This window comes from Cheilinus undulatus, linkage group 17 (genome assembly GCF_018320785.1).
Source record: "Cheilinus undulatus linkage group 17, ASM1832078v1, whole genome shotgun sequence".
Lineage (NCBI taxonomy): Eukaryota > Metazoa > Chordata > Actinopteri > Labriformes > Labridae > Cheilinus > Cheilinus undulatus.
In genome coordinates, this window is record NC_054881.1 from 11,982,153 (window position 1) to 11,996,516 (window position 14,364).

At 38.1% G+C, this 14,364-nt stretch overlaps 1 protein-coding gene across 1 annotated transcript in view; it reads left to right on the forward strand.

Moving 5' to 3' along the window:
- The window catches only part of brinp1 (bone morphogenetic protein/retinoic acid inducible neural-specific 1), a 293,163-nt gene that overhangs the window by 206,589 nt on the left and 72,210 nt on the right, over positions 1-14,364 (forward strand). The window contains exon 5 of the mRNA XM_041811183.1: positions 10,145-10,250. Within this exon, the coding sequence (XP_041667117.1) occupies positions 10,145-10,250 (106 nt within the window). The remainder of the gene's footprint in view (positions 1-10,144; positions 10,251-14,364) is intronic.

Genomic DNA, 14,364 nt, shown 5'->3' on the forward strand with positions numbered 1-14,364 from the left:
CAAAATAAAAATATGAAAATAAATCAGTAGTGTTAGGAGGGGAGAGTCAGGCAGATATCACAATTTGGCTAAAAAAGACTTTGGCGCTGCTGTGAGGCTAATGTTTCAGTAAAATATGTTCGGAAAATTCATGTATATGGAATCAAATGTGGAAAAATACTGTTATTTGACAGCACTGGTTGAACAGTCATGCAACACAACTCGGGATAAACATTTCTTGCTGTATTGGTATTTCTTCTTCTCTTTCAAACAATTGAAAAAACTTCATTTGTAAAGCATTTTTAAAAAACAGGGCCATAAACAATGCTTTGACATACGAGCAAAGACATATGTGAGAGCAAAGCAGCATACGAAGAAAGCAAGAACACAAACATAAAGGAGCCAATGCCCAGCAGCAAAGCACCCAAACAACTTCAACAAAACCCTGACAGCAGAAGATCCCATGAAAAATTCATCCCAGACATCATGATTAACCCAGACATCAAGAACAACAGCAGCACATCATAGGAACCCATAGGAACCTATACGATCGCAGGCAACAGGGACCAAAGAACATAAATTAAGCCCGATGAGGACAGAGATTTAAGGAGATATAAGCAACATGAAAGACATTCAAGGGTAGGTACACCTCGGTTTAAACTCTACAATAGTAAGAAGCATAAAAATGCTTGAGGTCTAGTGTCTTCTTGGTAGCTGATTGGGCTTGCAACTGGTCCACATGGGACTCGTTTTCACAGGGAAACAAAGTAGTATGGAGTAACCTGATCTACTCTAGTCTTACTGCATTCCACCAGGACATTTTTCACTTTGAAACACAAAGAAAGTTGCCCAGACATGAGGAAACTTTGCTTTCCAACATTCGGAGCTTTGGGAATAGCACGTTTGGTCGCCAGCAGAATTAAAACAGGAACAGAGGAAAGTTGGGATCTCAAGTGCATCATCTCCTATTTACTTGGTTTGATGCTTCTCTTGATGACAGATGACAATTAGAGAGGATGTTCCAGAACCATGGTTTCTGACTGTGGGCTGTGATATAGTCAGCGCCCAGTGGGATTCCTCTGTTGTGTTCTGCTTAATAATCCAAATCCTCTAAGTCCCCCTCGGCCCACTTCAGTCCTTTGATTGCTCCTTGTATTTTTATTACGTTATACTCCATTTTCATAATCTGGTGCACAGAGCTCTGTGTGCTTGAGAGAAAGAAAAGAGAGAGAGAGATGAACAAGTGCTGCATACTACTTTCCTAAAGTCATTCAGATTACAAGGGTCAGTCTCTAATCCATAAAGCCGCGTATGTCTGCTTCCAGTCCGGCTTCCAATAATTCTTGGAGGAAAATTACTGTATGCTAAACTGGCTGATGCAAGCTGTGCTCATGTTTATGCACAGGCACCCAAAGCGTGTCTGTGTGCTAGCTCCCGCATACGTCTGCCATGCCACCTGGGAGCATGTCCGTTGGCGACAGAGGACAGATTTTCACTTTGCTCAGTCACCATGGATCATGCAACACAACCTTTTGAGGGAAGTAATTCATTTGGCAACAACAAAAAGGGGAGGAAAAAGAGCAGCGTCAGCAGCCATCAAGATGGTAGAGTGTGATAGGCAAGTGTAGCTCTGTAATCAATCTGTGCATGCACTTTGTGCAAGGCCATGAGGTGCATTTCAACGGCCATTGTGGTTGGAAGGGGAATGAAGATGGAAATATGCAGGGAATATTGTGGTCTTGAGGATGCAGTTGCAGAGATATGATCATTTGTCAACACTGTTAGCATTCAGGTTGGAATAAATAATGTTCCAGCTAACCTTTAGGACCCTCATTTTGTGTTTGGTTGTATATTTTTGTGTTTGGGTACCAAATATGCTTCTTAAGATTTAATATTCTCCTGAAAAGTTCCATTGGTTCACTTATTTTAAAATATCTTTTTTATGTCTGTGGTAGTATCTCTTGCAACTACAGTAGCACTGCTAAAGTGTATAATAAAATTCACCATTTGTAACTTAGGAGGTCTGTGCCCTTTCCAAATAACTAAAAGGAAAATCATGCATTTATAAAAATAAGATTTCCAAAGCAGTGAATCTCTACTGGCGTAGCCTCTGGACCCACCAGCACCTCTTCAATGTAAAATTCCCCACACCATTCTTAAAGACTCAAGTTTATTTTATTGAAAATATTGCAGTTTGGATTTCAGATGGGCATAAACTGTTTCAAAAGGGATAAAATAAAACAAAAATGTTTGAAAAATGTGCAATTACACAAAGCCAAGGAAGAAATGCACGTATATGGTTGATTTTTTACTCTATTTTCTTGTGATAACATGCAAGTACGGATATTATTCTAGACCTCTTGAGAGATTAACACATTTAATGGACAAAACAAGTCAAGATCTCAGAAAACAACCACAATTTACTCATTAACACTGCAAAACTGATTTAAAAAATGTGGGATCCACCTAGGGATCCTTTTTGTCACATTTTATGAGGGGTCTGGCTGCAGACAGCAGCTCTCAGACACCCCTCTTGCAGACCATTACTGCAAGGCATACCTCCACCGCCAGGACAGAAGTGACATAATTACAACACATTTCCTGTTTTAGTATGCATATGGTGGCTTCGTAAGATGTAGCAAAAGATGACAAAGCTACATAGTTGACTTTAGCCTGCTATGTATAGCTAGTTAGCTTTATTGATTTGCCTAGGAAAACATAGCTAAAGCTAATGTAGCTTTAGCTAAAGTTATGTAACTAACGTAGCTACATTAGACTTTTAATGATTTTTCTTGTAGTATGAGGCCTGCTTAAGCTAATGAAGCTCTGTTAGCTTTAGCTGCGTTGGAATCTTTAAATGGAGGTTGATTTTATTTCTGTAAGCAGACTCTTTAGTCAGACATATTAATTATTTTGTATTCAGTCTTCGCAGGTCAACTTTATAACTTTTGGTATTCTTACCTGGATTTTAACCTCGTATTTCTGTCCTAACAGCGAGGGTGTCTGCAGAGCAGGCGTCTGACCCAGGCAAGCATTTGTGACACACTGAAAACTGCACGGCAACCCAGTTTTAGGTCCTGCCCTACCAGTTGAGAACCCCTGTTCTAAAGAACCTGATCAGTTTTAGGGTCCATTACTTCATTTATTATGCTTAAATACAAATTATTAAATACAGAATAAATTTATGGATACAATGACAATGCACCCATGCTATTTTTGTATAGAAAAAATTTTGTTGAATGTTTTTAACAGGTGTGTCCAAACTATGGCCTGAAGGCCAAATGTGGCCCGTGGCCCATTTTTGACTGGCCCCCCGGAAATGTCCTTAAATTAAATCAAATATGGCCCTTAATAGAGCATGAAGCTTGTGCTAGACTGTATTATTCGGAGTAGTTTCAACACAGGGCAGTGCTACCATGCTAACACTGTAAACAAACATTTTCAACATTTTTATGCTGTTTTTTTTTTTTTTTTTTTTTTTTTTTAGGCCAAAATAAGACAACAGTATAAATAATAAACATATAGGCAACCAAAAATAATAAAGATATCTTGGTTTATAACACCCTGATGGATTACGGCATCAAATAGCAGCACCAATAATATCTCAGGGGTGGAGCCTGAGCCAATCTGAAGTCTGATTGGTCTCCCAGAAATCCATTAAATGATTGGCCATTTGCCTTGCAATAATAATGATAATAAATGTATCTATAAAGCACTTTCAATCAAAGTGCTGAACATAGAGATTGAAATAATACAAATAAAAACACTTGGCATAAAAACATTAAAGAATCAACAGACATAAACACATATATGCCATTTAAGCATACCTGATCGCTAAGTATATCTTAACTTACATTAGACTAGTTTTACTTACTTTAATATCAAAGTGGGATAGATGAAAGTGGCTCCACCATCCTTATATACTTCTGCATGTGGCCCACAACAGAGAAAGTTTGGACACCCCTGGTTTATATGGTATCTAATGTCTATTTTTCCATTTGCCATCCATTATAAGTAATAAAACATGTTAAAACACAAATTTTAAAATTTCCCTCTTAAACAACAACATTGTGGATTTCCCCTTCAATACATAAGCTCCTATTGATGATAGCTGTCAAACATCCAGTGAACACGCCCTCATCTTGGTGAAAAAAGCCTTGAGAATGAATGGCGGAAGATTAGAAAACACTGCTAGCTATGGGATTCAACACCATGGTACATTTTGTGCCTCTAATAATTTAAAGAACACAAGTTATGCCAAGTTTGGTGCTGAAAGGATGTAAAAGAAGAGCTCTGTGGCTTTGGGCTGAAACTGTTCCAGGAGCTGTAGTATGTTCCCTGTTAACAGCTTCTTCACACATTCACTAAAATATTAACTATGTTTTTAAGAGTTATAAGATCCAGCTCAGATAACATGGTTGAAAATCTCTCTTAAAGGTGATTTTCTTGCAGCTCCTACCCCAAAGTCACTTGTCTCGCTATGTCAAAGCAAATTAAAGGCACAGTTACCAGGAAGCAACAACAACAACAATCAACTGTGCAAATTGTTGTTTACATTTGAACTTAAATTACCGACTTGATAAACATCATATCTGCATTTATGCTGCTACAAACAATACCTCCCTGTAATAAAAAAAACTGATATATTCAGTGCAGTCAGTGCATAAAAACCCTCTTTAATAATAGAAGTCATTAAACCATATGGAACAGCACTGTGGTGCAAATACAATATATTCAAGAGAAATGTAAATGAGCTGAATTTATTGAAACCTAGACTCATTTGATATTAGGACTGTATTGTTCCTCTGCACAGTCTGTCCCCGTCTGCATCCCCCTCACTCCCTCCCCAACAGCCTGATGCCAAGGGTAAGATATACATCTGTCTAATTTCTTGCTTGTCAGCTCACCATCTGCTGCAGGATCAACATTAAAGACAGGAAATATGGCTTCGAACTGTCAATCCCAGACCAAACACGCAGGCAGACAGACTGATAGATAGGCAGACACACAAACACACCAGCAGTGACACCATCATGGAGGATGCACAAGTTACTGGGCTGATAAACAAAGTGTTAATCAATTTCTCCCGTCAATATGATGTTCTTGTCAGGCTCAGTGAGACAAGAGATGCATGGCTGGTTCTAGTTCAGTTGGAGGCACAACTCCATGATAAGTGCTAATTAAAGGTGCAGTAAGTCAAATTTTTGCACTGAAATGTCTACATTAATTAAAAATGACTACTTCTATGTTATATCTAGTTAGTTATCAAATTCATAAAGGGAATGAAAAAATAACCACCAGTGCTTCTGGTGGTTGCACAAACCTTCCTTAAAGGTGTGGTTCTCAGGAGAGGATGAAGAGTGTTTGATCTACATATGGTCCTAAACTAAGAGCTACCTGAGCGTCAGTCTTCTGTGTAGCATTTAAATGTTTCCTCTAGTGGGTTCTCCATCCAGGCTCACTCATTCAACCATAGTAGCAATGGCAAAACTTTTTTTTCAGTCCACCTCAAAATCTAAACAGAAGAAGGCTGAGGAGACTTCAGCCAAAGGCTGAAATACATTTAAGATGGATTTATGGCCAGGACAGCTATAAATCTATCTTCTTCATTGGTGCTACTTAATTGGTTTTCTCATTCTCTGTGTCTCCCTCTTCTCCTTCTCTCTTTCTACATCTCCCTTGTCTTCCTTTCTGTATCTCCCCTGTCTCTGTTTCTGCAGCTCCCTCTTCTTTGTTTCTGAAACTCTACACATTTGCATTTCACTCCCATCTAGTCTGCATCTCTCTTCTCTCTTTCTGTATCTTCCTCCTCTCTTTTGTGTCTCCCTCTTGTCTTTTTCTGCATCTCCCCCATCTTTCTGCATTTCCTTTTGTCCTTTAACACAGCTTTGGCAGAGGGCTGTTCAACATAAATCTGGTTTCTGCCTGTTAAATAGAAGTTTTCCTTGACGATGATATGTAAAATGACACATAGTGCTGAGCAACAAAAAGCTGTTAACCCCTGAAAGCTTGAAAACACAAATATTAGCCAGAAAATCCTAATATTTTGGAACTGAAATTATTTAACTCTCTACTGAAATCAAGAAACATTAGGCATTTTTGGCATCTGATAATCTACTTGAAGGCATTATTTAAAATCATTTATCAGATTGTATTCAAAAGTTTTATTTTTAAATAATTCATTGATCATATTAATTAGAGGTATAATAAGAGCGTCAACGTGACAGCAGGCTTGAAGGGGTTAAAAGTGGACCTACTTTCCTACTTTGCACTGTGATCGATCCAGGATGCTCAGCTGCTCCTCCGTATTTTCCAAAATTTCTCCATGAAATTTAGTTTACTGTTTCGAAAATGCACCTCATAGAGTAGAGTTTTTATTATTATTATGAATATCCTCATTATTATTATTATTTAATAGCTTCTTCAATTTGAAACAAGAAATAAGCAGTGGCAGTTGGCAGAGGTTGGATGAGCTGAGCAGAACCTCTGTAAGGCTTGAAAAGGTCCAGTGGGAACACTGTTGCAGGGGTTTGGAGGGTGGGGGTACCTTCTACATAAACTTTTCTTGTTTTGATTGAGAGTCCCGAGTGAGAGTGGAAAGTTTACATACAGTACAATGGGTAACATAATATCCCATATATTAAGCTGTAGTCCACATTTAACACGGTTGGAAATGGATGTTTTTTAAATAGGTCATATACTAAATGTACTCAAGGTTACAAGAAGCTCAGTATTGAAAACCCAGCAGCCTGTGTCCAAACTGGCCCCAATCCCAATCCTGTGATCAGCTTGAAAAATCCTCCAACTGTATCTAAGCCTTCTAATCTTATTAATATAATGGCCATTTCCTATACAAAGCTTTAGCCCCCTAATCTTATAAATGCAAGTAAATTTCCTGTACAAACCCTTTTTTTCCCTTAAACAATTTCTTCCCCAGTATGATAACATGATAATGGTTCTACCGTGGTGTTAACAGGATTTCTCTTCTTTTGCGCTTTTTCTTTGTTTTTATTTTCCATTTCCTGCCTTATTTGTTGGGATTCTTGCTGTCTTTTAAATCTGTTCTAAAACTTTTTGTTTTTTTCTTTTTACCTTTTCTTTAAACACACTGACTGACTTAACCAGTGATGCTCTGTCTCCTCCAACCCGCCCACACACCTGTTTCCAAAAAAATGAAAAAAAAAAGCAGCCGTGTTGATGGAAGTGATTAAAACAAAAAAAATGGGTAGAAATAATCCAGCTCCAGGCACCCGAGGTAATCAGAAAAATTTAACAGGCTTCGAAATTCATGGAGTGTGTCATTCTATTTCATCGAAATGTTTACAATTTCTTGTGTGTATTAATACCTAACTTCTTTGTCTTTAATATTTGCAACAACTAGTTTTTCTACTTACTTTTACATTATGGTAATTTATTGATCTTAAGCATAAGTCTTTAGATCCTTTTTCAATTTTTCATCTGTCATCAGTAACTTTTCTGCTCAATTGAAGCTGATGGAAAGGAACTGAAAAAATGTATTGTTGAGTGAATTGGTGCAAAAAGCTGTTTGAGTTGTCAAATAACAAGAAAAGTGCTATACAACCTCAAGTCCATTTAATATTTTACTATTTCATCAGCAGGTTTCCTCTACCTGTACACCAATATAGAAACTGATTTATAAAGTTCTCGTAAGAGCGGAGTTTTTACAGCCAAGTTATAAACCACTTCCTGCTTCATGGCGAAACATTTTAATTTTAAGGGCTCTCTGCAGCCACACCCTTTCAGTTTTGCACACCAGTTTGATAACTATTCCTCATCAAGGTCTCCTCTCATTGGACACCAATTTTGAGCTTGGTCAGATCTACCCCCTTGGAAAAGTTTGACCAAGTGTGACCTCTGGGAATGAGTTAAATTACACCTATATTCTAAATTCAATTGAAAACAGAAGACTTGCTGTTATGTTTAGAGTTTGGGCTGTGGGACTTTTAGGGTAGCTTTGAGCATGATTTATATGCCTGTTACATTTTAAACATGTAGGTATAACACACTGTACTGTGTACTTCTTGGTGTTCTCTAAATATTTCTAGAGGGTGCCTTGGAGACATTCAGCAACATGCATTTACATGATCTGACAAAATGCAACTTGAGTGCAAAGTTTTAAAAAATTGTAAGCAAGTTTGGGTCCTAAAATGTGATTCAAACTTCAAACTCTTGCAAAGGAAAACAATAAGGCCTCTGTGCCAAGTTTGGGCTAAGATTAGAACATAAGCAGCTGTGTTATAGGCCATTTCCTGTTTCATTAAAAAACATGTCAATACTAAGGCATTAATTGTAGCCGCACCCTTTAAGATTTGCACAACAATTTAATAAGTTTACCACATCAATATCTCCTTTAGCTGGACACCAATTTTTAACTTGATTAGATCTACCCCCTTGGAGAACTTTGTCCAAGAGTGACCCTTGGAAATAGGTTTAATTTCACCTACAGTATATTCCAACTTCATATGAAAATGGTGGACTTCCTGTTTAGTTTAGAGTTTGTGTTGTTGGACTTTTGGTAGCTTTGAGCATGATTTATATGCCTATTAAATGCCATACATGTAGGTAAAACACACTGAGTTGTGTACTTCAGTATATCCTAAATATTTGCATTCAGCAAAACCCAATTTACATCATCCAAATAAAATGCAACTTGAGTGCAATGTTTTATAAAAAATTGAGCAAGTTTGGGTCCTAAAAAATGCAAGTCAAACTTCAAACTCTATTGCAAAAGAAAACGAAGAGGCCTCTGTACCAAGTTTGGGAAAGATGAGACTATAAGCAGCTGAGTTTCAAACTACTTCCTGTTTCATGGTGAATCATATCAACTTTAAAGGCTTAATGCAGCCACACCTTTTCAGTTTTCCACACCAGTTTAAAAACTTTTCCTTATCAAGGTCTCTTCTAATGCAATACTAATTTTGAGCTTGATCAGATTTACCCCCTTTGAAAAGTTTTTCCAGCTATGATCCCTAGAAATTGGATAAATTATACTTATATTCCGTACCATTTTGTGTTCCAAGTAAAATGCAACTTCAATGTAAAGTTCTGAAGATTTCTGAGCATGTTTTGGCCCTAAGAATGCAATTCAGACTTCAGACTCTACTGCAAAAGAAAGCTACAGGGCCTCTTGCCCATTGGGGTTCAGGCCCTAATTATTTTCGTAGCCTTAAAGATAACACAATAGCCAGAACATGGTGAGGCTTACCGCCTTATTTAGATCCCCAGCTTTGCATAACCAGTTTTTTATTTTTCTGCAGAACAAAGAGCTTCAAGTTAAAACGCTTGAGGTTTTTTTTTATTTTTTTTTGTGAGATTCATCTAATCTCTCCTTTAATCTCCTTTGTTGAGTAAAACCTCATTTGTCATCTTGAAACCTTGTAAAAGTACTAAAAGTACGATCAGAAAGTGCCAGAACAACTTAATGAACAAAGGTAACAGAAAAGAAGAGAGAATTCTCACTTCCTTTCTTTTCAACCGCAACCTCTTCAAGGTCTCAAATGTGGAGGCTGTATATTTTAAAGCAGTCTTTTCACATCTGAACAGCATCATTACTTCTTTTGACGGTAGTTTGAGGTGGGCAGGCAGAGCCACTGCTTCACTCTAAGGCTTTTTGTTTGGACCCGGACAAGGACAGGGTTCTGGAAAAAGGGCCATTTATGTGTCGCCTTCGGTAAAGGTTTTGCAAACCTTGCAGGAAATTGGACATTCTACCAGCTGCTACATTATGCAGAGGTGTTGTTTAAAATGCAATTATAGCCCTTTTTTGAGACATGACTTCATTAGTCACATTATGGCCAGCGGGAAAAAAATGCTGATATTATCAGACATGTTTCTTGTGTCAGACACTGTCACCATACATCCTGTTAAATCTTACTTTATCTGCAGGCCTGAAGGTGTGAACTCAGTTCATTTAGCACATGTGAAAGTCGAAGTCAATCAAAGAAAGAAAGTTGCCTAATGACTGTGACATTATTCCCTGACAGCAGTAATGAACAGGTGCTAACATCCCTCTGCTTGCTGACAGTCTTAATCGCTGTTATATCTCGTGAAGCCTATCTTGGGTTTTGTACTGAGATCATTAAGAGGCATGAAAAAGGAGCTTTTCAGTTCTTCTAAAATGCTGTATGTCTCAATTTTCTTGCAGGTGACAGAGACTCGGACAGGCCCACTTGGTTGCAGTAGCTATGACAATCTGGACTCAGTGAGCTCGATCCTTCTGCAGAGCCCTGAGAGCAAGATTCATCTGCAAGGTATGGGTGATTTTCTTATTGGTCAATTCTGTCCTCTCAGACTGGAGGAAATCTAATTTCAAACAGAATGTTCTTTAGTGGGTGAGACCGATAGTTGGTGTCCTATTGCAAATTGAATGCCGATGGAGACCTAGAAAGATACTTCAGAGATCTATCTAAAGACAGGAGTCTGCTTGCACTGCAACATGACTGAGAGACAGTTTGGTATTTCTGAAGTGGGACTCTATGAGGTACTAGTCTGTGGTCACTGAATTAGCCACAGGAAATGCTGGCCAGTGTGGCCTGTTGAGTTGTTGGAGTGCCTGTGCAGGAGCAAGGATATACTGGTAAATATATGCAGGGATAAATAAATGGGATGTAAGTGGTTTGCAGTGATACACAAAAGTCAGATGCGACACAGGTCAATGTATTTTCTGGCTGTTCTATTTCGTGGTTGAAACAAGCCTCAGAAATCTGGAGGAACTCTTGTAGATCCTTTTATTTTTTATATTTTTATATTAAAAAACAGGGAAAAATTGCTGTTTTCCTGTATTTCATTTCAGTCAAAAATAAGAAAACAGAAAAAAATACATCTTTTTGTTTGTTTGTTTGTTTGTTTTAAGTCATATGATTGCTTTTTCCTCAAGTCTTTCGTAAAAAAACAAACAAACAAACAAACAAACAAAAAAAAACAACTGAATTTTTAAAATTCAAAAATTGGACCTTTATATATATATATATATATATATATATATATATAAAACAAGAGTATCTCAAGAATATTTCCACCAGTAAATGGAACTGCCTGAATGTACACTGACCCCTGTACACTACAGTATAAGAACATTGCAACATACATTAAGTTTGATGCTAGCACTACATAGAACCATGATTTTCCCCTTAGGTTAACCAATTTGCCTGATGTGGAGGTGGTCAGTATCACAAATGACTTAAGGGAGATGGCAGAGAAGTCTTGAGAAATCTACCAAGCGAAGAGGCTTAATGCACCCTTTTAACAGCTCTTCCCCAATGTTTTGTCATTAACATGCTTTTTGTGAAAGTGGTAGACTATTAAACAAATTAAATTCGTGGGGTAAGAGGCCGAGTACTAATTTGACATTTATGAATGACTCAGTTCTACAAGTAAATTAAGAGCAGGCACTGTCTCCTGTTTCAGAGCCAGTGTCTGAGCTGTTGAAGCCCAGAAGACTAGCTCTCATTTGTGAGCTAAGACAAATAATCCAGATTTCTAAAGAGACAGATTTCCCATCAAACTGAGCAAAGCTGAAAGGTCATTACCAACTGAGACACAAGCAAGTTCAGACTTTACAGTCCCCTGGCTTTATTGTGTCACTACTTTGGGGATGTAAAGGTATTATGCACATTTCCAATATTTCCAATATTACATTTGTATCTTCCTAGTAATTCAAAGTTGGTTAAGTTACTTTAAGGCCCCAGGTTAAGCTGTAAGGTCAGGACTGGGGGACTCTCAGAGTCTCTAATCTCTTCCTGGGCTGATAGTCTAAACTCACTAGCTTTAGTTAGATAAGAGGCTGTTTGTTCCTACTGTCAAGGTTGTTTCTTCACAGCTCGTGTGTCTGTGAGCCTTTTAAAGAGACAGTCTGACTCCAGAATGTCAACACTCGACGCCAATTAGTGGAGTCTGTGTAATCATATTTAGAGTTATGATCGAGGTTAAGGTTGCCCTAAATGCATACAACGTTGAACTACTTTAGGCTTTTTTTTTAGATATCTGGTTTCAGCTTTACAATGTGTTGATGTCGCAGTTTCTCCTTGGCCAAGATAAGTAAACAGCTGATCAACTATCTCAGTTTATGATGTGAAACTCAACTTTTATTGCTGAGTAAATTGACAGCCATATTGTGAATTAGTGCATCTCCTTAAAGATTCACGGTAAAGGTTATAAAGTTTGTTTATTTAGTTCAGTTTTCCTCTTCAACAGCAAACACATGGTATGTTTGATCAAGTAAACATATTGTGCCGGCCATGTGTTGTGTCATTATGTAATATTTTTTTAAAAAAAAAGGTGTGAGCTGAATTTACTTTGTAGAAAAACCCCCTGTTTGGCTCTCCTCGTGTTTTGATTTATTTTGTGTCACATGCAGAAAGTACATGAAACATCAGTGTTCAGTATGGCAGGGGGTTCTGGCTGCAGGCATATGTGCTCTGCTTGTACTCTCAGATCCAGAAAGGCCTTGAAGTCCTTTTTATACTAAGTCCCACTCTTGGGGTCAAGGGATATACAGTTAACACACCTGCACTAACAGGTGATTTTGGATCTCTCCCATCCTTCTGTTTCCACAGAAGTTCTCTCATTCAGACCTGCTGAGTCTCCATCTGCAGAGATTCTCTAGTCTATAAAGCACTGGTTCCCAGCCTGGGGATATGAAGCTCTGCCTGATCTTGTTGTCAAAATTAGATGAGCAAGTATTAATTGGAATCATGATTAAAGACTTATAAAAAAGTTTATTAGAAGGCCTTTTGATAAGAACAAGTGCATACAGGCCTGTAGAGATCAACAGTGATGCCCTTGTTTTGAGCAGCTCTGGTTCAGGAAGTGAATTTCCTCTTTCAAATCCTCCTATGACATTTCAGAGAATCCTTATGTCAACATTTCTAATCAGGAAACCAAGCCAAGCAGCTGTCTGAATACTTGTGCATTTTTTTCTGCGCCAAAACAGCATTCAACAATGAGGAAAAATTAAAATGTGCAAGACTTTGTACACATTTTTTCCCAAGGGCGAATGAACTACAAATCCCATGATCCATCACTGTTCCCTTAATTCATCGTTAATGATAGCTTTTGGTAATTTTCACTACAAATCACTTGATCTGCATTTAGCCTTGTGCAAAATCATGTCTCCTGTACATCAGGGAAAGGCCTCAGACTAGCTTATATAAGCACAGGATGGGACGTTGTTATGGAACCTGAGCAGAGCACTTACATACACACTTGTAGCTGCTGTTCTCTTTATATCCGCTCATAGCCTTTAGAATATATCAGCGTCAGTAAATCCCATTTTAGGATTTTTTTTCCATTACAAACTGACAGATAATTTTCATGGGTCTTGTTGATTTTTGGCTTGCCCTTTTTGGTTGCTACTGCCAAGAAAATAGAAGAAATTGTGACATCATGATTGGTCAGCAAGGTGTTGTCTTTTATTTCCAGTGGCATCATAGAGGACTGGTGGCAACAGTGCAAAGTTGTTTTTTTTTTCTTTTTTGTTTTTTTTTTGTTTTTGTTTTTTTTTTTTTTACCATGGAAAATGTAATCAGTTATCATGGATTTAGCAATGTAATCATGAATATAGCAGCATGGATTCATAGTATCAAAGCTCTGAATCAACACCATGCTTTGTACCTCGACTGAAAATGTTCTGTGAGGGAAATAAACATCAGGAGCCATCTACCTTCAAAATTACTCCATGGAGGTAAATCTGGTTTCCGAGATACTGTAAACAACAAATACATGACTGCCAGCAATAGTGACAGGGGTAAGCAAATCTAAAGGGCAATCTTGACATTGCACTTCACAGTTGGCACAGTGTGGTCCGGCAGGTAATGCTTCCATGTCATCTGCCAAACCCAAATGGCTGCCAAAGAGAGAAGCGTGATTCGTCACTTGAAAGAACAAATTTCCACTGCTCCACAGTCTAGTGTTGGTGTGCTTTACACCACTCCATCTGACGCTTGGGATTGGACTTGGTGATGTGAGGCTTGAGCTGCTTGGCCTTGAAAACCCCCATGTGCCTTAGCAGTCATTAGCTGCATTTCCATCACCCTTAGAAATGTAAAAAATGAAACAGCACAATAAAAAAACAGGTAATGGAAACACCTGAATTTCAAAAAACCTCTCAAATATTGCAAAAAAAGTTTTTATGCTCTCATGATGAGGTTTTGCAGACGTTTCGATATAGAAATATATCGCAAACGTGCGATGGAAACACTTTGTCATTTACAAGTCACAGGACATAACGTATGATGTCATATGACCAGTTCACTCCGAGACAACATGGCACAGTATGTGAGGACAGAAGAGGAAACGAGACTTTTCTTAACATCACACTTATTCCCTTACCCCCCCATTCCACATAGGATGACTGCACTACGCAAT